This window comes from Pelodiscus sinensis, chromosome 8 (genome assembly GCF_049634645.1).
Source record: "Pelodiscus sinensis isolate JC-2024 chromosome 8, ASM4963464v1, whole genome shotgun sequence".
NCBI classification, from domain to species: Eukaryota; Metazoa; Chordata; order Testudines; family Trionychidae; genus Pelodiscus; species Pelodiscus sinensis.
Window position 1 is genome coordinate 45929811 of NC_134718.1, and position 26864 is coordinate 45956674.

The window sequence follows — 26864 nt, forward strand, 5'->3', positions numbered from 1 at the left end:
TCACCATCCAAGGAAGTTCCCCGCCATTTACTCCTATTCACGAGCCCTACAGAATCATTCTTTCCTCTGTTAGCTGGGCACCCAGAGATTTCCCCCCTGAGAGTCCTTTTTCCTAGCATGTTCCCACTATTCCTCCTCCTAAGGGACTTTGGTAGCTTCTCTCACAGAGCTCTGTACTTGAGGCTCTACTTCTGATAGGACAGGTGCCTATGCTGCTTCCTATAATTCCTCCCGCTTAGTTCTCTGAGGGTATGTCTACACTACTACCCTAGTTCAAACTACGGTGGTAATGTAGGCAACCGGAGTTGCAAATGAAGCCCAGGATTTGAATTTCCTGGGCTTCATTTGCATCTCGCCGGGCGCCGCCATTTTTAAATGTCCGCTAGTACATTATAGTGCATTAAATGTTCGCGGCTACACGCGGCACGGACTAGGTAGTTCGGACTAGGCACTTACTCCTCGTGAAGGCAGAGGCATTATAGGGACAAGGCTGGAGGCCAAAGCCAGGAAGATGAAGCACCAAGACTAATGAAAAACAAGAGGGGACACAGTGAAAATGAGAGACAGAAATGGGTAGAGCAAGTCCTATGATGCAGCCAAAAGAAGATGCATCTGCAATGAGTAGAGAACCTTCTTACAATTGCATTCAGCCTGGTTCCAGAGAGCTGGGTCAATGCCACTCTTATATATCTCAACATCGTCATCTACATTAACACAATTGCTGCCTTTACTGCCTGAATAACTGTATCTTGAAAGAACACAGATCTCCTAAAGACAAGAACTTTATAAATAGTTCATAGATTTCAAAATAACTCTGGATTTGAGACTATCAAATGTTAGTATCAATTACCTAGCTATCTGGTTTTAAAAACTGAATTCTTTACAGATATTCATGTAGGGGTCTAATACATCCCATAATGTTGTGGTGTCCAACACATTAGCCACTAGCCATATGTGGCTATTTGGCTGGTTGAGTGTGGCTAGTTCATTATAGCAGTAGCCACTATAGGGGCTACTGCTTCAGAACTGGTTGGACACCACGGCCAGAATGCATCATCTCAGAAAGCTTTGTGATAACTACAACTGAGTGCAATCTTGGTATCACTGAAGTCAATGGCAAAAATTTCATTGACTTAAATAGGACCAGGATTTCACCAGAGACTTCAGGATTAAATGTCTTTATCAAGCAAAGCTACCATGTGCTACCAGTAATCTTCCAAATATTCAATGTTGTTTGGCTGAGAACATTGTACAGAGCCCCCAGAACAACACTCAAACTAAGTCTTCTGTAGTCTGTTATTTAAAGCCTCATTTTACAATGGAGCAGGTTTTTCATTTTAAAGAAACAAAACTTCAGGCATTCACTTAAGAAACACTAACATTGCAACTGAATTTTGTGCACTCCTGGCAGCAGATTGGACCAAAGCAAACACAGCCAGAACTGGAATAAAATGTTTTGATAGAAATTAATACTGCAAAAACTCCTCTGAATAACTCTCGGGACATTATTTCATCAATATCCTTTCAAACCAGCTACACCTTTAGCTAACAGCAGCCAATCTGGACTTTCAAGAGGCAACATCCATAGAAGGGTCCCATCCAATTCCATCGGGATGTGACCAGGACACTTGTATTAATCAAGGTAACCTGATTTCCTGAGCTTTTTCCTCTCAGCCATGTCTATGTGTTGGTAATTGGCGCTCAGTGTGGGACTTGAATCTCAGGAAAATATAGAAGGGAGAAGGAGAACATGGATATTTTAAAAATTGGATAGCAAAGGGTATTTTACCACAATAGATTATATTGGATTCTTCCATCTTGGAACTAGATTAAATAAAATCCAGTTTAGATGAAAAAGTTATGCATGTGTCTATGTAAAATAATAGACCTGCAACAACTGCTTTAGATTTGGAGTAATTAGGGTGGTGAATGGATGCACAAGTATTTGCAGATATGCATACAGGTCTAATTAGGATCTATACAATGTTCCCTATTATAAAAATATATCTATTATCAAATTTACAAATATGACAAAGTATTTGCATATTAGTTGCTATGCCATCTTAGGGTCCAAATATAGATGTTTAGGGTAGCCAAGGGTTTCTTACACTAGTGCAGAGAGTATTGGTTTTGAGCACAGCAGCACATACTTGATCTCACTTTTTCGAATGTTCATGGTAATAAATGAAATTTAAAATCTGAAAACTCTGAATTTTAAACACCACACATTCCTAAAATTTGCAGTTACATTGTGTAAGCTTTCTCTTTGTGAAGAGGGTTCCCAGGGAGATTGTGTTGACCTTTTAAAACCCTCTAGAAACACCACCTACATAAATAATCTCAGCTACATGGGGTAAAAGGACCTCGAGACAACATTAACATGAAGAGAGAGGTTATAGAGGGCTAATGTCAAAATGCACCGTGAGCAATAAGTAATGAACACAAACCATGATTGATAATGACTAGCACAGAGCCTTAATTCATCTTTTCTCCATCATTCTACTGTGAGGGACCATATCAAATTAAATAGTGGCCCAGCAAGGGTTTATTCAACCATACAAAGCAGCAGCATGAAGGAAAGATAGATTAAAGTGGCAATGACTGCATTGTAATTGCAGCTTCTTAAATGAACAGCATGGTTCAAAGAGGAAGAGGAGAAAAAATTTGTAGATGAATCAGTTGAACAACAGAAGAAAACAGGTCTAACAAACTGCAGGTACAGCCGATGCATTAAGTGACCTTCAGTATCAATACCTCTCAGGTTATATTATCATTGCAGACAAAGGAACTCCTTAAAGCCTCCAGCAGGGATTTGTATGAAATGTTATTCCATATTACAGTATGTTCAGTGGTTTATATTCATCAGTAATAATACCAGCTGTATGAAAGCACAACTTATTATTACAACTCCTCAGAAAAAATCTGGATGCGGTTTCTGATGATGGCTTTCCTTTCTTTGATTGCCATAGATTCTAAAAGGATTCTAAATCTTTGCACTACTGTGCAGATGTGAAATCATTAGGCTACAAACTCTTTGGAGTAGGGACTGCATCTTCTTAATTTGCCTGAGTGTTAGAACAACACACAGCCCAGTGAGGTCCCTAACCTGTTTGGGCCTTTGGACACTATTGCAACGTATTTTAAAATTACAGTAAGTTATGTAACGCTAGGATCTTCAAAAGCAACTTAATTCTGCACATTTTAGGATGACTTCTACTAGGGACTACCGCATTATTTCAGCTTTAAATACTTAATTTTAAATTCACTTAATTCATGATTTTTCTCAAATTATTACATTGAAATTTGTGATCAATATGCTCCTGTAGCTATAGGCACCAACTTACTCAGATCTTGGGGAATGCTTGATCTCTGCTCTGCCCCTTTCCACAACCCCCTACCCCTGCCTTGCCTCTTCCCATGCCTAACCTCTGCCTCTTCCTGTCCCTGCTACTCATCCAGTGCTTCCTGCATACCACTGAACAGTTCATTGTGGTGGATGGGGGGCAGTGGGAGGCTTGGAGAAACTGATTGGCAGGGCTGCCAGTGGAGAAGGTGTTCACCTGCATGGAACTATAATTTTCCCATGAGTGCTGCAGACCTGGAACATCCACATAGTCGGCAAATAGCATTTTCCATTATTAAAATTTTAAAAACCACTTAGTAGTAATTGTTCAAGATTCTGAAGTTAATCTACATAACGGTAGCAAAACTAGCACCACATGGCATTCCAGTCCAGTTGATAATTTTATTCTTAATGTAGCACTCTCATGACCAATTATCTAATAAAAAATAATATCTAACATGGATTGGGAATTTGCTAATAATATATTTAATTAAAAAACTGATATTTCAATAAGGGAATTTATACACAATAAAAATAAATAGAACAAATGATCAATCAAATGCATTTGCATCTGATTTTATACTAAATCATATAATTTCTAAATAATTATATGTCCATTGCAAATCTATTTATATTGATCAATAATAATATATTAGTAACCAATATATATGATTTATTTATGCTAGTTATTCATTTCAGAGTTCTACTTCTAAAAACATGGATTTTGAAATAATACAATTACATTTGGTCCATTAACTATTTCTAAAGATGGAAGAAGAAAACAGTGAGCATCCTCAGCGTTCACATTATTGCACAAAATAATGACCCAACCCCACATTCATTATATGGGTAAATAAACCTCACATTGACAGCAGCCATAAAATTGTCTTGATAGAAGTGCATGATAGAGGCATCCGTGTCGACACTCGGGAGAACCTTGCTGAGGACTGTCCCCAGTGGAGAGCGGTAATTTGTGAGGAAGTGGCACAATTTGAGAGGTCCCACCACAGCGCAGATGAGGAGAGGTGGAGATGGAGATGAAGAAAAGAGCAGCAAAAACTGCCCTGCGTTCCCCTAACAGCCACCAGCACCTACCCCTTCTGCCATAAGACCTGCGGCTCCAGAATCAGGCTGGTAAGCCATCAACCGATCCACAAATAGGAGGGTGGCAGGAAGACATCCTACTCGTTACTGAGTGACCACCAAGAGACAGAGAAGAGGTTTGGAATGTTTCACATTCCTGTTTTCTTTCTATTCCTATCATATGAGACACAAACCGAAATGCTCTGAGTAGATCTAGAAATTACTTCACCCAATGATTTCCCCTCTGAACAGTTTCACTGTGGATCATATTAACTGGACGGAAACCAAAATGACAGTGAGATGAGGTTTGGAGCACCTGTCATTGGCCACTGTTGGAAGACAGGATACTGAGTGAGATAGAGCTTTGGTCTGACCCAGTATGACCATTCTTATGTTCTGTACACAGTTCCTTCTGTTAGCAGAGACAATTTCTTGCAGTGGAACTCATCTGCCAGAGGCCTCTCTGGGACTGGTAGAAATGCAGCTTATTCAGTTAAGAATGTGTGAAAATGTTTGCAGGATTAGGGCCTAAAACAACATAGTAGATAAAAATACAGCTGGAAAAGATAAACAAAAACCATGTGGTCCTGAATGCCCTCACCCATCTGAGTTATATATTGCAATGGAATATCATTTGATTATTTGCTAGTCTTTATATGTTGTCTGCCTATATTAGGAAAAAAGGGAATTCCAGGTATGCAGCTGAGAAAAGAATTACAGACAGGGATAGGAAGACAGAGACAATTGCCGGCAATTTTTAAAGAAAAGAGCTTAGATTAGACTTTAAACAAACTACTTGTTATCCACTCTTTGCAAGCCAGCACAAAAATTGGGTAAAGATTATATAGATTATTATCTGTGCTCTCTGAGAGGTACCTAAATGTTAAAACAGGGTACCTCTCCCCACAAAAACAAGCAAACAAAATTCATGCCCTGGGAAAGGGATACCACATCTTTCACCTTACAATATTAAGTCTCTCCTCAGATCTCCTGTTAATAGGATTCCTTTAGCCAGCAGATGGATTGTGAATACGGGCAGTTTCATCTACTAAAAGACGACATAAATCATCATTGAGAAAGGAGAGACCGCAGTAAGGTTATCACCATACAGCCTTCTCCATGAAAGGTTTGCATTAAAGCATTAGTGAAATTAATTCATCTTTCATAAGAGCTTTGAGCAGTATCTGTGATCTATGATAACAACCAATTTCTCACTATAGGGGAAAAAACATTACTCTGCCCTGATAGACTACACAAATCTGCTTTTTTAAATGGCCTAACATTATCTGCAGTGTTGCTCCCAAAGGCATCATTTCAGATTCATGCCCAGCCAAGAGGACCAATAAATCAACAGAGAAAGTTTTGTTAGTTTTATATGCAGTGGGCTGTAATTATTTTGAATTGCATTATGCCTCAATCATTGTAATTACTTTTAGATCATCCTTAAGCGGCAGTAATAAAAAGAAAAGAAATCAGTCTTATACCAATTCTCTTTCACAAAAAAAGTTAATGTAATGATAAAATTCTGGCTAAACACACACAAAAGCCTGGAAAATTTGTGTGAAGACTGATATGTTGTTAATGCATGTTGTGGCAGCAGAGATTTCCAGAAGACCCACTATTTGAGGTCTATTTATTGAAGACCATCTAATCATCAACAAGCAGGTAGAGGAAAATGGGTTAAACATACTGATCTGGTTTCCGCTGTAAATATACAAGCTTAGAGTAGCTTTTTGTGAGATTTCCCTCCCCCCCTTTTGCTTTACGATGAAAGAGAGCAAGAAGCATGCAATTTAACCCTATATTTAAAATGTCAGCATTACTTTCAAATTTTGCAAAGTAAATAAAAATATGTTCCTGCTATATGCATGCCTCACTGTAGCCTGAAATAAGTGGAAATATATGCACAAATGTGGCTAGATGAACATAACTATAAAATATTGTGCTGTATGGAAAACCAGCCTAAATTCTGGGGGGAAAAAAAGAGTCTGATCCTGGGGTTTCCCCTTTTTTTGTACACCACTTCTATTATAACCCTGGAACAACTACCAGAAGTGTTGACTTCGAAAAATAAAATCAGAAAATATTTAATGTATTTTTAGATGTGTTTTAATGTAATATTTCAGATGGGAACCTGCACTCTGTGACTAGCAACTTTTCCTTGGTTAAAATCAAATGCTCCAGGAATAAGGCACTAAGAAAGTGGTAATGTGCTGTTGCTTCTTTCCCTCTACACCCCCAGAATTTGTGTCCACAGTTCGTTAAAGTTGAAATTTTGGGGAAGTCAGTTCAATTACAGTTAAAAAAAAAAAAAAAAAAGGTCACCTCCCCCCAGTTTCTTCAGTCTCTAGGGCATGGTATTGGTGCCTGAGCCCTTGTGCCCTAAAGATGCTGAGAAATCTCAGAAGGCCCTGTGGAGGGCTGGCAACCCGTCCAAGCCCTTACCTGGTCCCACTTACTAGGGCCTCCCTGAGCCCACCCCATCGTACATCCTTCCATCTGTGGAAGGAGCAGGAATCAAGACTGAGCAGGCACTGCTGCTTTTGTAGGTTGAGCTGTCCTAGGCAAAGCAAGAGTGAAGTCCAGCTGGATAGAGTGCAGGTGGCAGCTGTCTATATGGAATCAGAGCAGAGAGTGGGGCAAGCCTCCTGGGAATCCATCTCAAACCTGCATGGTTCCCCAGCCTGATCCTTCTCCTTATCTCCAAATCTGATCCAACTGCCCTACTGGGTCATGATAAGAGGTGACTGGGCCAGATTTGCAGGTTGCAAATCCACTCACCAGGTTGCATTCCCACCAGATTGCAATGCTACTCAATCAAATTTACAATAATTATAAAAAGTTGTGGAAACGGCAGCTTTTTAACACAACACAACCATGCCCATGACTTTCTTACAGCATTATCCATTAACAATCTGCTGTTCAAAACTCTCAATAGTATGATGAAATAATTTCTATTGCTTATCAATGATTGAGAAAAATAATTATATACAATGCTCTGAACAATCACCAGTGCTTTCTTTCAAGCCAAGCAAACCCAAACTTCAAATGTAACTTTTTTTAAAATTTAAATAGGCCCAAAGGAAGTAAAAATGTGATTAAAAAGGCAGTTAATTCTGATCATAGTCTCAGTAGATATATGGAATTATAAATAAGAAGATGTATGCTAAAAATCACATATTTTCAAAAAGAGATGATCTTCATAGCTGCAATCCTTAAATATTTTGAGAGTTCTCTCTCCTAACATGGATGAACTAGTAGGTGGCCTTCTGCAAATATTTACAAACATTCTCATTGCATTTTTAAATTTAGTAACTACTGAGCTTAAATAATTTGTATATTTTACCTACAAAAGTGCTGACTTTTACAATGTACATTCTTAGGATTTTTAAAATTCATCCAATTGCTTTGTGCACTCCTGTAAAATATACAATGTCAAAATACAATTCGGTGTCAAAGAACAGAAATGGATCCAACAATTTTATTTGGGTTTGCATATGGTATCTAAATTAAAAACAGGACCCTCAGTTTAGCTTTGTAGATTTCGTCTAGGACTTTAATTTCAATTTCAGTTATATTATATCCATCATTTTGGGAAGAAAATACCATCATGAAAATCACAAAAGCAGTGTGAAATAGTAACAGTAACTAGCCTTTTTTTAAGTTAAATATATGTATCCTTGAAGGTTACTTTCTATCCTTGAGAATAGAATAGGAACCATTAAAGATACTTCCCCCAGTACCTGTAGTAACCATAGTGTCATCCTACAGAGAATAAATGAATACTATTACCACACACACCACTGTGGCAAAAATGATGTGGTTTTTAAATGGTATCCAGTTGTCCCATCCCCTTAACGAGGAAAATCTATTTGCCTGGATATAATCTGGACTCTACTTGTTCTATGAACTCTAACTTATTACTAAATATTTTCAGCATGTTTACACCCCTTATCAACATTTTAAAAACGTACATAAAATGAAAAAGATACCTAAAGGAAAGTTTTTGTTTGAATCTCTTCTAAATAAATTTTTTTATAGCAAGTTGCTGCTGTTTAAACATAGAACTCCAGTTGAGCTGTTAAATGTACTTAATGGTTTACAAAAATGTATACAGGCAGTCCCCGGGTTCCGTACAAGATAGGGACTGTAGGTTTGTACTTAAGTTGAATTTGTATGTAAGTCGGAACTGGCGTCCAGATTCAGCCGCTGTTGAAACTGACCAGCTGAAACTGACCAGCGGCTGACTACAGGAAGCCCGAGGCAGAGCTGCTCTGCCCCGGGCTTCCTGGAATCAGCCGCTGATCAGTTTCAACAGCGGCTGAATCTGGATGCCTGGGACAGAGCAGCTGGGGCGCTGCCGGGTAGGTCCCCACAGTGCCACACCTTGTCGCTGCGGGGACCAACCCAGCAGCACCCCAGCTGCTCTACCCCAGGTGTTCCCAAGTCAGCCGCTGCTGAAACTGATCAGCGGCTGATCAGTTTCAGCAGCGGCTGACTTGGGAACACCTGGGGTAGAGCAGCTGGGGTGCTGCCGGGTTAGTCCAGTAGCGCTGAGGAGCGGCGCTGCGGGACCAACCCGGCAGCACCCCAGCTGCTCTACCCCAGGTGTCGGCGAGAAAACCCTCGTTTGCTGGGGGAGGGGGGGAGCGCACTAGCTGCCCCCCTCCCCAGCAGACCAGGGAGACGCGGAGCGGCTTTTCTCGCCGCAGAGGATGCGGGTGGCGAGAAAAGCCCCATTCGTATGTAGGGATCCGACATAAGTCGGATCCACGTAAGTCGGGGACTGCCTGTATTAGAGGATCTATGAAATGGACACAAAAAACTAGAAGCTTACCACTTGTTGCTGACTGAGTTCACACCACTTTAAAATCAGGAGTAACACCAATGAAGTCAACAATGCAAGAGAAACTAGAACTGGACCCTTATACTTAGGAATGCTCCACTGAACTGTACATACCTCAGGGAAATAATCCTGTGGAAACTTCTCTTTTTCCAGCATGGGAGTGCTTTCTAATGTATCTGAGTAGATTTCTTTGCCAGTAACCTTTTTATACTTCTTGGCTAGGAAAAGATATAAAAACACATTTAACATATGTACCTATATGATAGCTTTCAGCATTCATCTGAAAAGAAGCAGAATTTTCAGAATAGAGGCCGTGTTGGTATGCTCAATTAGTATGTAAAATCAGAGCTGTTTATGATGGTAAGGAGAGGCAAAGCTGGAACACAAGTTGTAGGATCTTTTGCTTATATTGTGTATTGCACTGGGATGCAGATGTTATGAATTTTTAGCTATTCGTATACAGTAACTCCTTGCTTAACATTGCAGTTATGTTCCTGAAAAATGCTACTTTAAGCAAAACAAAATGTTAAGCAAATCCAATTTCCCCATTAAGAATTAATGTAAATCGGGAGGTTAGTTTCCAAGGAATTTTTTTTCAGCAGACAAAAGGCAGTATATACCTACAGAATATAAGTTTTGCTACAAAATGATTAACTATCATTCTGCTGAACCTTCAAGGGTTAACATGTTGTTACTGTACCCTCACACACATTTTTTGGGTTTGGGGGCCACTAACCCACAGAAAAAATCATGGCCCTCAACTGAAAGGCACTTCCCACATTCCCTTCACACATCAAAGCCTAGGGGGCCTAATCTAGTAGATTTTGTGCCCCCCCCTCCATGCTCTGGGCAAAAGTGAGGGATTCAGTGTATGGGGGCTGCCAGCAAGCATGCTTGGAGTGTGGGGTATGGGAGGGTGCAGAAGAAGGCTCAGGATGGGAGGCCTAGGCAGGAGGTTGGGTGCAGGAGCAGAGTGGGGACGTGGGAGTTGGGCAGGAGTAAGGTGTTGGTGCTTCAACCCCATGTAGAGTGGGTCCATGGGGGGGAGGGGAGAGAAGGGATGCAGGACATTAGCACCAGTGCCAGCTTCCCAATGCCGGGGGGAGAGGGGGAGGAACCCTACACCTCAGGTGCCAGATCCAGGCAAGTCAGGGACCAGATCTGGCTTCTGGGCCATAGGTTCCCCATCACTGCTCTAGAGGCGGCATGACAGAGGTAGAAGTGAGGAAAAACAACAGATGTACAGCAATGGCTACAAATACTTCACTGCAGAAACTGAACTTGATGATGAACCCACAGTATCCCGCTGGATTGCACCATTCTCTCCTCTGGATAGTACATACACAGCAGCCCAGTACCAAAGAGGTTGGTGGTGTGTGTATCAGAAATACACAAAGGGTACGTCTAGACTACAGGCTTTTGTCGACAGAAGTTTTGTCGACAGACACTATCGACAAAACTTCTGTCGACAAAGAGCGTCTACACTACATTGAGTTCTGTCGACAAAGCAAGCTGCTTTGTCGACATGGTAGTGTAGACGCAAAGGACAGTTTACATGCAATAACACCTTCTGTCGACAGAAACTCTGTCGACAGAAGGCATTATGCCTCGTAAAATGAGGTTTACCAGCGTCGACAAAACTGCTGAGTTCTGTTGACGTTCTGTCGACAGAACTCAGCGGTAGTGTAGACGCAGGTATAATTTTGTCGACAAAAGTGGACTTTTGTCGACAAAACTCTGTAGTCTAGACACACCCAAAGAGAGAGAGAGAGAGAGACATACAAGGCATTGCCCCTTTAAGTATGCTAGCCCTGCTTCAAGTACACTGCCCTCAAAAGTAGACCAGGAAGTTGTTCTATAGCTGTAATATCCTGCTTTGTGGAGAAAATGTAACATTGCCCCTGAATCTTCAAGGCCATAGAGAAAAAAGTCTGTGTCCATGCTGAAAACGTTAGGCCCTTCAAAAGGGTGGTAGTCAACAATATTCCACTCTTCTTTCAGGAGTAAAGACAACTAGAGCTAGGACGCTCTTTGTATAACCATAGCAGTAGCCAAGAATTTAGAAGCAATTTTAGTGGCATTGAAAGCAGCTTTCACAGAGAATTTCATAATCAACTCAGAAATGATTCTCAGAAATAAGGGTCTGAAATTAATCCTCTTCATCTTGTGGAGTGAAATTAATTTACAGTAAATGTTAAAATCATACATTGCAATCAAGTGCTGGTGGTTTGCTACTCAAAACTGAAGAGTTCCCCCCACAAGTAGTTTTCCTGCCCAGGGTATGCAATCATTTGGACGCTGAAGGATTTGGAGCGAGCTTGACAGTTTCATATATTAATTGTGTCCACCAACATGGAATTAGGGGTGGGAGATACAATCGCATGCATTTGGCTGGAATATAATGTTTTGTTTTTGTTTTTTTTTATAAATAAGACCTCTTGTAGTTGGCTGGATCAGTGGCAGAGCCTCATTGATTGGCAGAGTGATATTTCCCTGGGGAGTAATATTTAAAATGCCCACCAGGGAATGTTGAGACTCTTGAACCTCTCCTACACTACAAAGTTAATTCTACACTACAAAGTTAATTCGAACTAACAAACGTTAGTTTGAATTAACTTTGATAGGCGCTACACTAGCGCTCCGCTAGTTGGAACTTAATTCGAACTAGCGGAGCGTTTAGTTCGAACTAGGTAAACCTCATTCTACGAGGACTAAGCCTAGTTCGAACTTATTAGTTCGAATTAAGGGGTGTGTAGCCCCTTAATTCGAACTAGTGGGAGGCTAGCCCTCCCCAGCTTTCCCTGGTGGCCACTCTGGAAACTCGTATGCCTCCCTCCCGGCCCCGGACCTCTTAAAGGGGCACGGGCTGGCTACGGTGCCCGTGCCAGGTGCAAGCCTGCCAGCACCCAGCTAGCAGACCCTGCACCTGGCACGGCTCGAGCCAGCCACCCGATGCCCTCCAGCCCTCCCCCTCTTCCCGGGACCAGGCTGGCGGCTCCCGGGAGCTTGCCTGGGACCGCAAGAGGCGGGCACCCGCCTGGTCTAGTGCGGACATCGTGGACCTCGTCCACAACCTCCGCACTAGGCACAGGAAAGTGGCCGGCTAGGGCAGGAGAGCTGCCAGCCTGGCCACCCAGGAGCAGGTGTGCATGAAAATCAAGGGGGTCCACTGAGACCCCCTACCCTGAGCCCTGAACTTACAATGTCCGTACTGGGTCAGAACAAAGGTCCATCTAGCCCAGTAGCCTGTCTGCCAACAGCGGCCAACCCTAGGAACCCTGGAGGGGATGGACCGAAGACAGTGACCAAGCCATTTGTCTCATGCCATCCCTCTCCAGCCGTCCACAAACTTTGGGCAGGGACACCACTCCTACCCCTTGGCTAATACCACTCCATGGACCCAACCTCCATGACTTGATCTCACTTCTCTTTAAACTCTGTTCTAGTTCTAGCCTTCACAGCCTCCTGCAGCAAGGAGTTCCACAGGTTGACTCTTTGCTTTGTGAAGAACAACTTTCTGTTACTAGTTTGAAGCCTGCTACCCATTCCTTTCCTTTGGTGTCCTCTAGTCCTTCTATTATGGGAACTAATGGAGAATTTTTCTTTATGCACCCTCTCCACCCCACTCATGCTTTTATAGACCTCTATCATATCCCCCCTCAGTCTCCTCTTTTCTAAACTGAAAAGTCCCAGTCTCTTTAGCCTCTCTTCATATGGGACCTGTTCCAAACCTCTGATCATTTTAGTTGTCCTCCCCTGTCCCAGCCTCTTTCTTCCCCTCTCCCACCTCCTTTTCCCAGTCTCCCCGAGTTTTCTTCAATAAAGAGAGATTCTATTTTTGACCACACATTTTCTTTATTTTGTACATCAGGAAGGGGGGCTAGGGAAGGTTAAGTGGAAGGAGGTGAGGGAGGAATGGGGTACGAGCCCCCGATGGGGAGGACTGGGCTGGCTCTGCAGGCTTCTCGGGGTGGAAGCTCTCCTGCAGCCCCCCACTTGCCCCCTCTTCCCAGATGGCAGCCTGCGGCAAGTGCAGCCGGTCTGATGGCCGAGTGCTGTGATGTGCCCAGTGTGGGCACTCAGGGCACTCCAAGCCAGGACTGCTTTGCAAGCGGGGCACCCCTGAGAACTGTCTGTCCAGGGTGGGGGTCAGGTCCCTTTAAGCACAGCCCTCGGCTAGCCTAAGGCAGCAGCTCCACGCTCTAAGTCCTCATCTGATGCCCTGCCAGCACTGCTTCCGGCCATCCTTAACCCCGGTTCAGGGTCCACTTAATGTGGACATGCTAGTTCGAATTAGCAAAACGCTAATTCGAACTAGTTTTTTAGTCTGGATGCGTTAGTTAATTCGAACTAAGCTAATTCGAAGTAATTCGAACTAAGTTAGTTCGAATTAGCGCTGTAGTATAGACATACCCCTAGAGATTAGGTTCTGGAAGACTCTAACCGAGTGGTCCCCAACACGGTGCCCTTGGATGCCATGGCGCCCGCGGGGGCATTCGTGTGCACCCGCCAAGTGCTCGGCGCTGGCCTGGCCCTGGGCACGTGGCGCACGCATGGTGCCAGAGCCGGCCCCGGGCGCATGGCGCACGGTGAGCGCCGGCCCTGGGAGCGCCGCGAATTGGCTGCCCGCGCTCTGGGCGTGCGGCGCCGGGCGCGTGGCACTTGGGGGGGAGCTCCGGCTCCGGGTGTGCGGTGCTTGGAGAGGGGGGCGCCGGTCCTGGGCGCGTGACACTTGTGGGGGGGAACACCAGTCCCGGGCACGCAGCTCTTGGAGGTGGCCACGCCCCCTGGCGCCCGGCAACCTCCAAAGATTGGGGACCACTGCTCTAAACTCATCAGGAGACGGCATTGGTGGAATTACTGCCTCAAGGAAACTTGGCTGTTGGGAGCGTGGAGGGAAGCTTCCCTCACTGTATATAGCTTTTTCTTCTCTTGTGCTTCTCCTGCTGCCCACTGGGCATAATGATGACATACCAGTTGGTGTTGGGATTTATTTCTAGTGGTATCCTGTAAAAACTATTCATTGAAGTGCCCCCAAGGGTTCTAGCAAGCCCACTGAGGACAAAGGGGTAGAGGAAGTGTCCCCAATGGTATTCATACCCCTGAAGTCTACAGTGATCTTGGGCATAAAAAGTTTGGAAACCACTGCTTTACAGTCTCTGGTTGAGAGTGTACAAGTGTATATGAATCATATGGTAGAGCAGGCACAGGGACATACACTCAAAGAATCATTATTAAGGATGGCAGAATAGTTCAGTTTCTGCATCCATTAAGTGTTGGCCACTGCTGATTACAGCCAATTTCTGTCAACTGCAGAAGGAGGACACAGGACAGAAGTCATTAGGTGGCATCAAGTTTTGATAACTACCAAGTTGCACTGGATTTCAAACTTGCCACCCAAAGAAAGAGGACTCTAGATATAGTGTTACCAAACATCCTGAGCTGCCCACTCTCACCGGCTGTTTGGTTAAACCCCAAACATAAAAATTAATTACTGTAAGTTATCCAGATGAAGTATTATCTATAATCACGAAGCATTTACCGTAAGCTACCAATAGATCTTTGGCACATACAGAAGATTTTATTTTTTTCTCTATCACTTTTAAAATCTGGCTCCCATGGGAGGACTAAATAAACATCCTGATAAATGAATGTGGCATCATTCTAAGTAGCTCGTGGATGGATGTACCTTCTTTCAGTGAGTTTGACAATCTCAGCAAAAAGATCCTGATGTCATTCAAGACATAGAAAACAATTTTGGCAGCATATATAAAACATAGCCAGGAAAAATTTCTGTTCTGTGAGAACTGAAGGCTTTTGCTGAGACTATGTGAGTGAATATTAACTGGTAAACTGTGCCACTTTGGCATAAGGAGGTGCTTTATTATCAATCTATTCTGAAATCAAGGACAAACGTAAACTACTAACCGTTTGTCATGCACACGGACATTGAGAGGATAACATAAGAGGATGTGTCTCCTCATATCCTTTCAGGGAAAAAAAACAGTTTTTAACCTTTCTGTAACTGTTGTTCTTTGAGATGTGGTTCATGTGTCCATTCCCCTGGAGTATTTGTGTGCTCCAGTGCCCAGCTGATAGAGGTTTTGCCCCTGAGCAGTACCTGTTGGGGTGGCTTGAGCACTCTTTGTTATCTCATGCACCTCATGCAAGCTTAAAGGGTTGAGCCGGTCCAGACCCTACTTAGTTCTTTCCCACCAGAACATCTCTGATAGAGAGGGGAAGGAGAGGCAAGTCGTTGAGGGCTATGTACAACACATGTTGAAGTTACAGAAAAGTTTAACCGTTTTTGTTCTTTGAGTGACTTCACATGTTCAATCCCCTGTGGGTGACTCTCAAGCAGTTCTAATTAGAGGCTGGACCATGATCTAAAGGACCATTTGTTCAAATGCAGCATCATTTCTAGATTGTGGAGAGATTATATAGCATAAAAAAAACATGTGACATGATGAACATGTTGCCTCTCTGTAAATGTCTAATATTGGTACATGAACCAGAAGTGCTGCACGAGCTACTCGGGATCTAGTTGAGTGACCCAAAATTCTATCAGTTGCTCTGCATTAGCCAACTGGTAACACAAACACAACTGGCTATCTATGCTGAAATCGTCTGTATGGAAATTAGATAGCCCTTCCTTCTGTCTGCAAATCTGGTAAACAATTGATGTGATGATCTGAAAGGCTTAGTCCTCTCCAGATAAAACACACTCTTCTAATATCCAGAGTGAGCAATGACTCTTTTCCCTTACTACCATTAGGTTTTGGGAAGAAGGTTTTTAAGTAGATAACTTAATTGATATAAAAAGAGAAGGCCATTTTTGTGAGGAATCTTAGATGGGGGACGAAGATAGACTTTATCTACTTAGAAAACCTATAGAGGATGTGATACTAATATCCTCAATTTCACTACTCTCCTGGCCAATACAATGGTTGTTAAAAATGCTACTGTCACTGAAAAGTGGAACTGACAGCAAGCTTCAAGAGGCTCAAAGTGGGGAGCCTGATAAGACTAAATTCTTACAGGAACAGGACTCTAAAACAGAAACATCCTTTTCATGTCTTGGGATGTACCCCAGAACTGGCAAATGCTATGTCTGGGCGAAAGGACCATGTGTGGTGATTGGTAAACAACTTGCTTAGGTGGGCCATTTTCAGAAGTACAGAGTTGCTGAGGCAGAAGTCCCAAAGTAGGGTTGCTTCTGACAGAGTGAGGACTGGGTTCCTTTCTGCTTCTTTACATAAAGCATGGCAGTCATTGTCATTCAGCACCAATAAGATTATTCCCCTAATGCAGGGGAGGGGCCATAATTTTTGATGGGGGGAGGCGCACCCCAAGATTTTGGTAAGTGATCAAGGGCTTCACTTTTCTATAGAGGGTGTCTGGGGTCTGGGATGGACATTGGATGTAGGAGGGAGCTCTGGATAGGGGACGGGGATGCAGAAGAGGATGTGGGGTCTGAGAGAGAGTTTGGGTGAAGGAGAAGTTGTGACTAGAGGCAGTTGATAGGAAGTAATTGAGGATGGTCTGGGATAGCTTGGCCATAGGGCCTACAAATACCGGTGCCCTATGGAGCCCAGTACTGGCACCTCTGCTCTCCCCACCTCACTGCAAATGCAGAAGTAGGGTTGCCAATTAGATCGGGCTGGTCAGATGCCACTGCCACATATGACATCCGGTCCATCCAGTTGGGGGAGTTGGCAATCCTAAGCAGGAGAAAAGCATGATGGGAGGCTCACCTGACAGCTTCAAGGGAGGTGGCAGAAGGCATAGGTGGCAGCAAGTGGCGCAAGCACAGGCCAGAGGAGCAGAACGTATTCGCGCAGCCAGCTGGATAGAAATGGCACTTTCAAGAGAAACTGCCACTTTTCTCCAGCGGCTGGCTGTACGGTCGCCCTCTGCTCCTTCTGAGCCTGCGCGGTGGGGGGAGTGGCAGCAAGGGTGGAGGCTGGCTGCAATAGCCAATGCAGAGCTGATGTAGAGGTCAGCTGAGGGATGGTGCTGGAAGATGCCAGAGTTCGCAAGCAGCACCCAGCTGCATAGGGCACCATGAAATTTGGGGCAATTTGGTGCCCCAAATGTTGCGGGTCCCAACACAGCTGTGTGTTTTGCGTATTGGTAGGAACAGCACTACTTGGCCATTTAAACCTCCATGAAGTGTAAGAGACAACAAAGGGTGGAGAAATCAAAAATCTACATAGGGATGGGCACGTTCAATCACTTGAAGAAAAAATCTTGTAGGTCACAGGCTTGATTCTGATCTTACATTCACAGTAAAAAGGGAATAACTCCACTGAAGAATCTAAAGTTACGACACTGTAAAGTTGGTGAGTGTTAGATCAGAATCAGGCCTTGTCTGTCAGCAAACTCTCTTCTTGGTGTATTAGAAATGTGTGTAAAATATAAGCTAATATTTTAGGGCTCTATTCATCATAAAAAATCCAATGTCTTTCATGCTGTGGGAGGTCACATATCAGCTTTGGCTGTCAAGATTTTAATTCTAAAAGTGTTAGATTTTTCTTCCTCAGGTCATGTGGCCTAGGAAAGCTGAAAAATGGAGACAACCAGAGGAGCTACTGAACAGGAGCAGCTAAAAGAGGGAGTTTAGTGAAGAAGCATAAGAGCCAGATACATCTAATAAACATTCTTTAAACTTAAGCCAGTCTCCTCCCCTCCCACACAAAGAACAAACACTCCTACAAGAGTAAAAAGAATGCAGGGATACGTCCAGCAGCAGAGTGAGGGCTACCGAGGTTATTGCACTGCATGTAGCATGTGCGGATTATCTGCCTTGTGGGCAGGCCAGCTGACACCAATTCTGGGTCCTAAGGCAGAACAGTCAATACCCACATTGCTGTGGACCACCATGTGGACCACCATCTGGCTCTGAGTGGGACTTTGAGTGCAAGAGGAGATGCTGGCTCTGGGAGAAAGTTTTGGTGCAGGAGGTTAGGAGGAGATGTGGAGTGCTGGGGAGAGGGTTTGGATGTGGGAGGGGTTTGGTTGTAGGCTGTGGGAGGGAGTCTGAGTATGGGAGGGGAAGTGGGCTCAGGTTAGGACAGGAGGGTTGGGTGTGGGAGGGGATACAGGCTCTGAGAAGCATTTGGGGTGCAGGCTTTGGGGAGATGGTTTGAGACTAGGGGGGCTCAGGGATCGGGCAGGGGACTGGAGTTCAGGACAGGGTGGGAGGGGCAGCACTTACCTTGGGTGGCGCCCAAAGGTGATCACTGCACATCCCTTTGGCAGCTGCTCTTCGGCAGAGGGTCAGAGGGTCTCTGCATGCCTGCTGCCTACAGGCACCACCCCTGCAGCTCCCATTGGCTGTTCTCAGCCAATGGGAGCTACAGAGTCAGTGCTTGGGGCAGGGGCAGTGCACAGAGACACTCTTTCACCTTCAGGGCTGCAGGGACTGCTGACTATTTCTGGGAGTGCAGAATGAGGGAAGGCAGGAAACTGGCCTTAGCCCTGCTGGAAACAGTGGTCAGCGATCTCTGGACCCTTTTAAACCGCCTGGACTCCTGGCCAATTGCTTCCTTTTCCCCTCCAACAGTGGGCCTGCTGGTGGGCATGGCACGTGTGTGCATTTGGTGCAAGCGGCTCATGACCCTCACAGACCAAGTTACAAGAGGTTGAGCTCAGACTGGCTGAACTAGAAGAGCTAAGGGAGACAGAGGTTCATAGATGAGACTTTTAAGTACACAGCAGAACAGTCCCATTCCACCCCATCTGAAGCCTCAGTGCTGCTGAAGAGGATGAAAGACCTGGAAGGAAAAGATAAGCTGGAGTGAAGGGAAACAATTCTATAGTTGAGAGCCCCCCTCAAGATGATGATTCTTCTCAGGAGCAGAGATCTCTGTTATCAGGAAGACACAGATAACCGTAATGGGGGATCTGATTACTAGAAATATAGACAGTTGGGTCTATGCTGAGGAGGAGAATTGTTTGGTGAAACCTGACAGACGCAAAGGTTGCAGACTTCCCAAGACAACTAGACAGATGATGTACTATGGAGGATACCATTAATGACTACTTCATGAAGCATCTTGTCCTGGAACCCACAATGAGAGAAGCAATTCTTGATTTAGGTCTAAATAGCACACAGAATCTGGTCCAAGAGGTGAATATAGCTGATCTGCACACTAATAGTGACCCTAATGTAGCTAAAATAAATATTCTACGAGTAGGGAAAATACTAAAGAAACCCACCACAGTAGCTTTTAACTTCAAAAAGGAGAACCACAAAAAATGAGTGTAGTCAAACGGAAATTAAAAGGAACAATTGCAAGAGTAAAATGCCTGCAAGCTGCATAGGAATTTTTTTAAAACACCACAAGAGAGGCTCAAACTATGTGTATACCCCAAATACAAAAAATAGTAAGAGGATCTCACCAAAAACGACACCATCATTAAATCACAGCAGTGATAGGCAACCTATATTAGCGAGTAGTTTGCATGAGTGGCCCTCCAACTCAGTGAGACACAAGATTATCATAACCAAAACGGGCTTCTGGAATAGGGCAGTTTTGCTAATTACCCTTGCCTGGGATTTGCAAGGTGTACTGACTGAAACTAAGCAGTGCTTTGATCGGCTGTAGAGGGAGTGAATGGCTCTCACAGTCAATGTTGTGTGCAATCAGCACACACCTCGCTTCATGTGTTCCTGCTTTGTGTGTGTGCTACTTTAGACACAGCAGTAGGAAAAAAACTACATGGACGAAAGCCAGCAGAATCTGGCAACCCTGTGTGTGTGGGCAACAGCGAACAAAATGTCACAATCCCAATGGGCAGCATGCAGCCCTTGGGCCTCAGGTTGCCTACCACTGAACCACAGAGTAAGAGAGACCGTTGGAGACAAAAGACACATTTAAAAAACTGGATGTGAAATTCTACTGAGGAAAACAGAAAGGAACACAAACGTTGGCAAGTCAAATGTATAAGAACATAAGAATGGCCATACTGAGTGAGACCAAAGGTCCATCAAGCCCAGTATCCTGTTTGCCAACAGTGGCCAATGCCAGGTGTCTCAGAGGGAGTGAACAGACCAGATAATCCCCATGTGACCCCTCTTCTGTCATCTCCAGCCCCTGACAAACAGAGGGCAGGAACACCACTCCTACCCATTCTGACTATTAGCCACTGATGAAAGTATAATTAAGTAGGCAAAAAAAAAAAAAAAAAAAAAAAACCCTGAAGAACAACTAGCAAAAGATAGAAAAACCAAAAGGAATTTTTTAAAGTACATTAGAATCAAAACAATCCGTGGGGCCTCTGGATGAAAGCACATTCAAGGAAGAAAAGATTGTTGTGGAGAAGCTAAATTAATTCACTGCATTGATCCTCACTGAAGAAAGGGGATTCCCATACTTGAGTTGTTTTTTTCAAGTGACAAAGCAAAGGAACCTTCCCCAGACAGAGGTGCCAGCAGGTGAGGTTTTGAAATAAACCAATAAATGTAACAGAAGTAAATCACCAGAACCAGGTGGTATTACCCAATTGCAGAGCTACAAACTATGGCATGTATCTTATTGCTTAAATCAGCCTATGTATCAGGTGACTGAGGATAACTAATGTAGCACCTATTTTTTAAAAAAAAGGCTTCAGAGGCAATCTTGACAATTACAGGCCAGGAAATCTAACTTCAGTACCAGGAGAACTGGTTCAAGCTATAATAAAGAACAGTCATGGGATAAGAATGAAGGTCCTCTCATGAAATAGTGACTGGTTAAAAAATAGAAAACAGAAGTAGGAATTAACAGCCAATTTTCACAGTAAAGAGATGTTAAACACTGAGGATATGTCTACACTACAAAGTTAATTCGAACTAATGGACGTTAGTTCGAATTAACTTTGATAGGCGCTACACTAGCGCTCCGCTAGTTGGAACTTAATTCGAACTAGCGGAGCGCATAGTTCGAACTAGGTAAACCTCATTCCACGAGGACTAAGCCTAGTTCGAACTTACTAGTTCGAATTAAGGGGTGTGTAGCCCCTTCATTCAAACTAGTGGGAGGCTAGCCCTCCCCAGCTTTCCCTGGTGGCCACTCTGGCCAACACCAGGGAAACTCTATTGCTCCCCTCCCAGCCCTGGACCCCTTAAAGGGGCACGGGCTGGCTATGGTGCCCGTGCCAGGTGCAAGCCTGCCAGCACCCAGCCAGCAGACCCTGCACCTGGCACGGCTCAAGCCAGCCACCCGATGCCCCCCAGCCCACCCCCTCTTCCCGGGACCAGGCTGGCGGCTCCCGGGAGCTTGCCCAGGACCGCAAGAGGCGGGCACCCGCCTGGTCCAGTGCAGACATCGTGGACCTCGTCCACGACCTCCGCACTAGGCACAGGAAAGTGGCCGTCTAGGGCAGGAGAGCTGCCAGCCTGGCCACCCAGGAGCAGGTTTGCATGAAAATCAAGGGGGTCCACTGAGACCCCCTACCCTGAGCCCTGAGCTTAGAATGGCCGTACTGGGTCAGTTCAAAGGTCCATCTAGCCCAGTAGCCTGTCTGCCAACAGCGGCCAACCCTAGGGACCCTGGAGGGGATGGACCAAAGACAGTGACCAAGCCATTTGTCTCATGCCATCCCTCTCCAGCCTTCCACAAACTTTGGGCAGGGACACCACTCCTACCCCCTGGCTAATACCACTCCATGGACCCAACCTCCATGACTTGATCTCACTTCTCTTTAAACTCTAGCCTTCTTTAAACTCTAGTTCTAGCCTTCACAGCCTCCTGCAGCAAGGAGTTCCACAGGTTGACTCTTTGCTTTGTGAAGAACAACTTTCTGTTACTAGTTTGAAGCCTGCTACCCATTCCTTTCCTTTGGTGTCCTCTAGTCCTTCTATTATGGGAACTAATGAAGAACTTTTCTGTATGCACCCTCTCCACCCCACTCGTGCTTTTATAGACCTCTATCATATTCCCCCTCAGTCTCCTCTTTTCTAAGCTGAAAAGTCCCAGTCTCTTTAGCCTCTCTTCATATGGGACCTGTTCCAAACCCCTCATCATTGTAGTTGCCCTCCCCCTCTCCCACCCTCTCTCTTCCCCTCTCCCACCTCCTTTTCCCAGTCTCCCCCAGTTTTGTTCAATAAAGAGAGATTCTATTTTTGAACACAATTGTCCTTTATTTTGTACATCAGGAAGGGGGGGGGTAAGGAGGGTAAGTGGAAGGAGGTGAGGGAGGAATGGGGTACGAGCCCCCGATGGGGAGGACTGGGCTGGCTCTGCGGGCTTCTGGGGGTGGAACCTCTACTGCAGCCCCCCAATTGCTCCCTCTCCCCAGACGGCAGCCTGCGACAAGTGCAGCCGGTCTGATGGCCGAGTGCTGTGATGTGCCCAGTGTGGGTATTCCGGGCAATCCAAGCTAGGACTGCTTTGCAAGCGGGACACCCCTGAGAACTGTCTGTCCGGGGTGGGGGTCGGGTCCCTTTAAGCACAGCCCTCGGCTAGCCTGAGACAGCAGCTCCACGCTCTAAGTCCTCATCTGATGCCCTGCCGGCACTGCTTCCGGCCATCCTTAACCCCGGTTCAGGGTCCACTCTGTGTGGACATCCTAGTTCGAATTAGCAAAACGCTAATTCGAACTAGTTTTTTAGTCTGGATGCATTAGTTCAAATTAGCTTAGTTCGAATTAACTAATTCGAACTAAGTTAGTTTGAATTAGCATTGTAGTGTAGATGTACCCTGAGTCCCTCAGGAACCTGTACTGGCATGCCAGCATATTCATGAATGATATGGAAAAAAAGGGTAAAAAGTGAGGTGGAAGAAAAAGGTTACTGAAAAGAGTTACAAAGGGATCTCACTAAACTGGGTGACTATGAAATTCAGGGCTGGTAAATGCAAAGTAATGTATGTTGGAAAATGATCCCAACTATAAGTACTAAATTAGCCATTACCACTCAAGAAAAAGATCTTGGAGCCACTGAGGATAGTTATCCATGCTCTGCCCATATCTTGACTACTGGTCAGAAAGGGGCAACAAAAATAATTAGGGGTGTGGAAAAGCTACCATATGAAGAGAAACTATTCAGCTCAGAAGAGAGATGACTTGGGAGCATGGGTAGGATCAAGTTCTATAAAATCAGGAATGGCATGGAGAAAGTGAATAAGGAAGTGTTATTTATTACTTCACTTAACACAAGAACAAGGGGTCAGCCAATGAAATCAACAGACAGCAGGTTTAACACAAACATAAGGAAGTACTTCTTCACACAGTGCATACTCAACCTGTGGAACTCATTGCCGGGAATGTCTATGAGGTACAACTAGATCACAGCTTGATATGGTATAGCTGGATGGAATCAGAGAGTAAACTGATTTATGTTTGAGTGAGACAAATGAAGCATTGCGCATCTAGGGTACCTTCCCTCTAGCTAGCATGACTATTATCTATTTACTTTTATATTGGTTACTTTCTTTTGATTTCGTCTTCCATTATAACCCCTCTCTCTCTCTCTCGTTCTCTCTTTCTTTTCAAGGCTCTACAACAGCAAATAAGCTGTCAATCAGCTGTGAATAAATCTAGACAGCCCCTCTTCCCTGGCGTAGATGTCAGTTCACTCTGCTGGATGTCATTAGAGTTGGACATCTTTGATGTATGACCAGAGGGAGGGAGGTTTAACTGGAACTGTGAGCTAAAGCCCTTGTTCTGTACTGCTGGTGCGATGGAACCGCTGGCTCTGAATCATCTGGCAGATACAGTTCACATATTACTGATGCACAAAGCCCAATCACATAGGAAAATGAATAAATAGTTGTGACTACTGTCATCTCACAATATAAATGTTAGTTTAACAAGTTCATTAATTTCTTATCCTCAAAAATACAGTAGATCAGTACATGGGCTAAATGTTCAGTCTAGTGATTGAAGTAGTAAAGGTCATAATCCCAGGCATCACTAAGGAAAGTTGAGCAGCTGGCTCCTTCTGCAGGGTGTTGAGAATTTCTGGTACCTAACAATCTTGCTTCCAGTTCATTTGAATAAGAACACTCCATATTATTGCTCCATGTCTGTTAAACTGTTCTAGGTGGGGAGAATGGCAGGATGCACCAGCTGACCTCTCATTATAAGTTCCTTTATCACTATTGCATTTTACAATGTTCTCTTTCAGAGGTAAAATATGAAGAGGAACTGGCAGAATATTTGAAAATTTCCTTGGGCATAAAAAAAAAAAAAGACACTGAGGAGAAGGATTTATGTTGGCTAAATCTCAAATTGCAATATCAACAGAATAGCTATTCAAATATTTCACCAAGGGAAGACCCTACACCCTCAATTACATGAACAGAGGCAATCTGTCTCTTCGGAGAGCAAAATTAATGAATCTGTACAATAGAGACAATTAGTTCACTCTATAATTATCACAGCTTCAGTGATGTTTCAAATTAATGTGATGCAAGATGTAGAATTAATTTGATCTAGCTCAATAACTTGAACACAGATAGTGCACAACTAAAAATAATGTACATTATAAATAATATTTTTTTCATGTCTACTTTAAAGAAGTGTTAGAAGTAACTTCAGCCAGGAAGCGATTACTTACGCTGACTTAAATATTAGAAGTATTATATCAAATTGTTAAAAGTTCGGAGATTTACAAAAATTTGCAACACAAAGATAGAGTTTCTCGTTAAAAAAATAATGCCACTCTTCCCATTTACCCACACTACTCGTAAGTGATAAACAAAATTCAGCCACAATTTTTGTAGACCAGTTACCACTGTCCAACATTTCTGGTCCTGATCCTGCAGCTGATCTGCACCCTTTTGGAGTTCTTCTGAAGTCTCTAAAGGGTGCAACCACAAGCAATCTAAATTCAATAAAGCCCTAGGGTTTTTTTTCCTTACATGAGAACCACCAAGAAGTCTTTGACAATTACTGACTTTTAATTTCTGTGCTTACCTTTAAAATCAAACTGGTAGATGTTTTTCAAGGATTCATGAAGGAAGTAAAAACTTCCTAGAGCCTGTAAAAAAACAAAAAAATAGTAATAAGAATAGCCTGCTTTTAGTTAAAGACAAAATTATGCTATATTTTTTTAATTTGAAATACTGTAAGAAATAAAATATCAATAATTAAAAAGACATCTTATGTTGACCTAATATCAGCATCTACACTACAGCTTACTCTCATGAATATTAAGTGCCCTATTCCATTGGTTCCCAACCTTTTGATACCAGGGACAAGCAAACCTATTCACAAACTTTTATTTGCATAACTGCATATTCACTTTGCAAATAACAAATATGCAAATATAATGTTGCTGGTCCGCCAAAAGCCCTAGCCCCTAGAGCCCCCAGTGCCAGCCCTAACCTCTAGAGCTCTCCACCCCTGCACTACCCCCCAGCACCAGCCACTGACCCCAGAGTCCCCTGCACCCAATCCTCCCCAGTGCCAGCGTCCCACCCTCAGAGCCCCCCCAGTGCCAGCCCCCATCCCCAAATGCCTCAGTGCCAGTCCTCCGCCTCTTAGAGTCTCCCACCACCAGACCCTCCAGTGCCAGCCTCCTGTTTCCAGAGCCCCACTGCACCTAACCCTCCTGAGCTCTACCCAGTGCTAGCCCCCAATATTAGCTCCACCTCCAAAGCCCCCCAGCACTAGCGCCACTCTCTTCACCTAGACCTGGATTGCTTCCCAGCCCCCAGCTGAGTGCTGCTGCCTGCGTTGCAGCAGCTCTGGTAGCCAGGGCTGGGGAACACCTCCCAGTACCTCCCCTGCTGCAACAGCTGTTGGGAGAGGTGTGTCCTGTCCCACTTTTCAGCCAACCAGTGACAGGCAGAGGCAGGGTCTCCTTCCAGCCACGGAACAACAATTTCCTGCCACCTCACAAACCTCGCTGTGGGCGCTCTGCTAATCAGCTGGGCAGCACTGGAATCTCTCCTGAGCAGCCACACAAGTGTGCAGTGTATTGGGAACAATGCCCTGGACCTCCACATGCACCCACTTTTCCTTTTGGAGTGTGCTCCCGCCACCTGCAACAAAACTCCCTCCCAAAGCCTGCACCTTGAACCCTAATCCCCAAACTCCCTCCCAGAGACTGAAGCCTGCATCTCCCTCTTGTACTCCGATCTCCAGACTCCTACCTGCACCCAATACCCACAGAGCTCCACCCTCACCCCCTCCTGCATCCTAGCTCCCTCCCAGCGCTTGACCCCTACTTTCCCCCCCAATCCTGTATTCCAGTCTAGAGCCTACAGTCAGCACCCAAACTCCTCTCTAGAGCCCATGCCCCTCCCTCACTCAAACTCCCTCTCAGAGCCTTAGGCAGGTGGATGGGGGGAGAATTTGAATGTAGGAGGGGTGCGGGCTCTGGGCACTTCAAATTTTTGCAAATCTGCCACCTTGGACATGCGCCACCACAGTAATTAGTCCACTGGCTGTGAGTTCACCTAAAATAGTTCGATCTACATTTCTAATGAAGTTGTACCATAAATTTGCTAAGGACACATATGCTTAATATATTTTAACAATATCAAACAGGTTTAATTAGTGACTTTAAAAAACAACTTTAAAAGTACATCACACATTCAGAAATAAACAAATTAAGAGCATTTCTCTGGGCGGTGCTAACCACCTTCACATGCCATTGAA

The 26864-nt window shown here is 44.3% G+C and overlaps 1 protein-coding gene across 4 annotated transcripts in view; it reads right to left on the reverse strand.

The window, feature by feature from the left end:
- The window catches only part of INPP5A (inositol polyphosphate-5-phosphatase A), a 424043-nt gene that overhangs the window by 151512 nt on the left and 245667 nt on the right, over positions 1–26864 (reverse strand). For all 4 annotated transcript variants that reach the window (XM_075935229.1, XM_075935228.1, XM_075935230.1 and 1 more), the window contains 2 exons: positions 25176–25239; positions 9387–9490 (listed from right to left, as the gene is read on the reverse strand). In XM_075935229.1, the coding sequence (XP_075791344.1) occupies positions 9387–9490; positions 25176–25239 (168 nt within the window). The remainder of the gene's footprint in view (positions 1–9386; positions 9491–25175; positions 25240–26864) is intronic.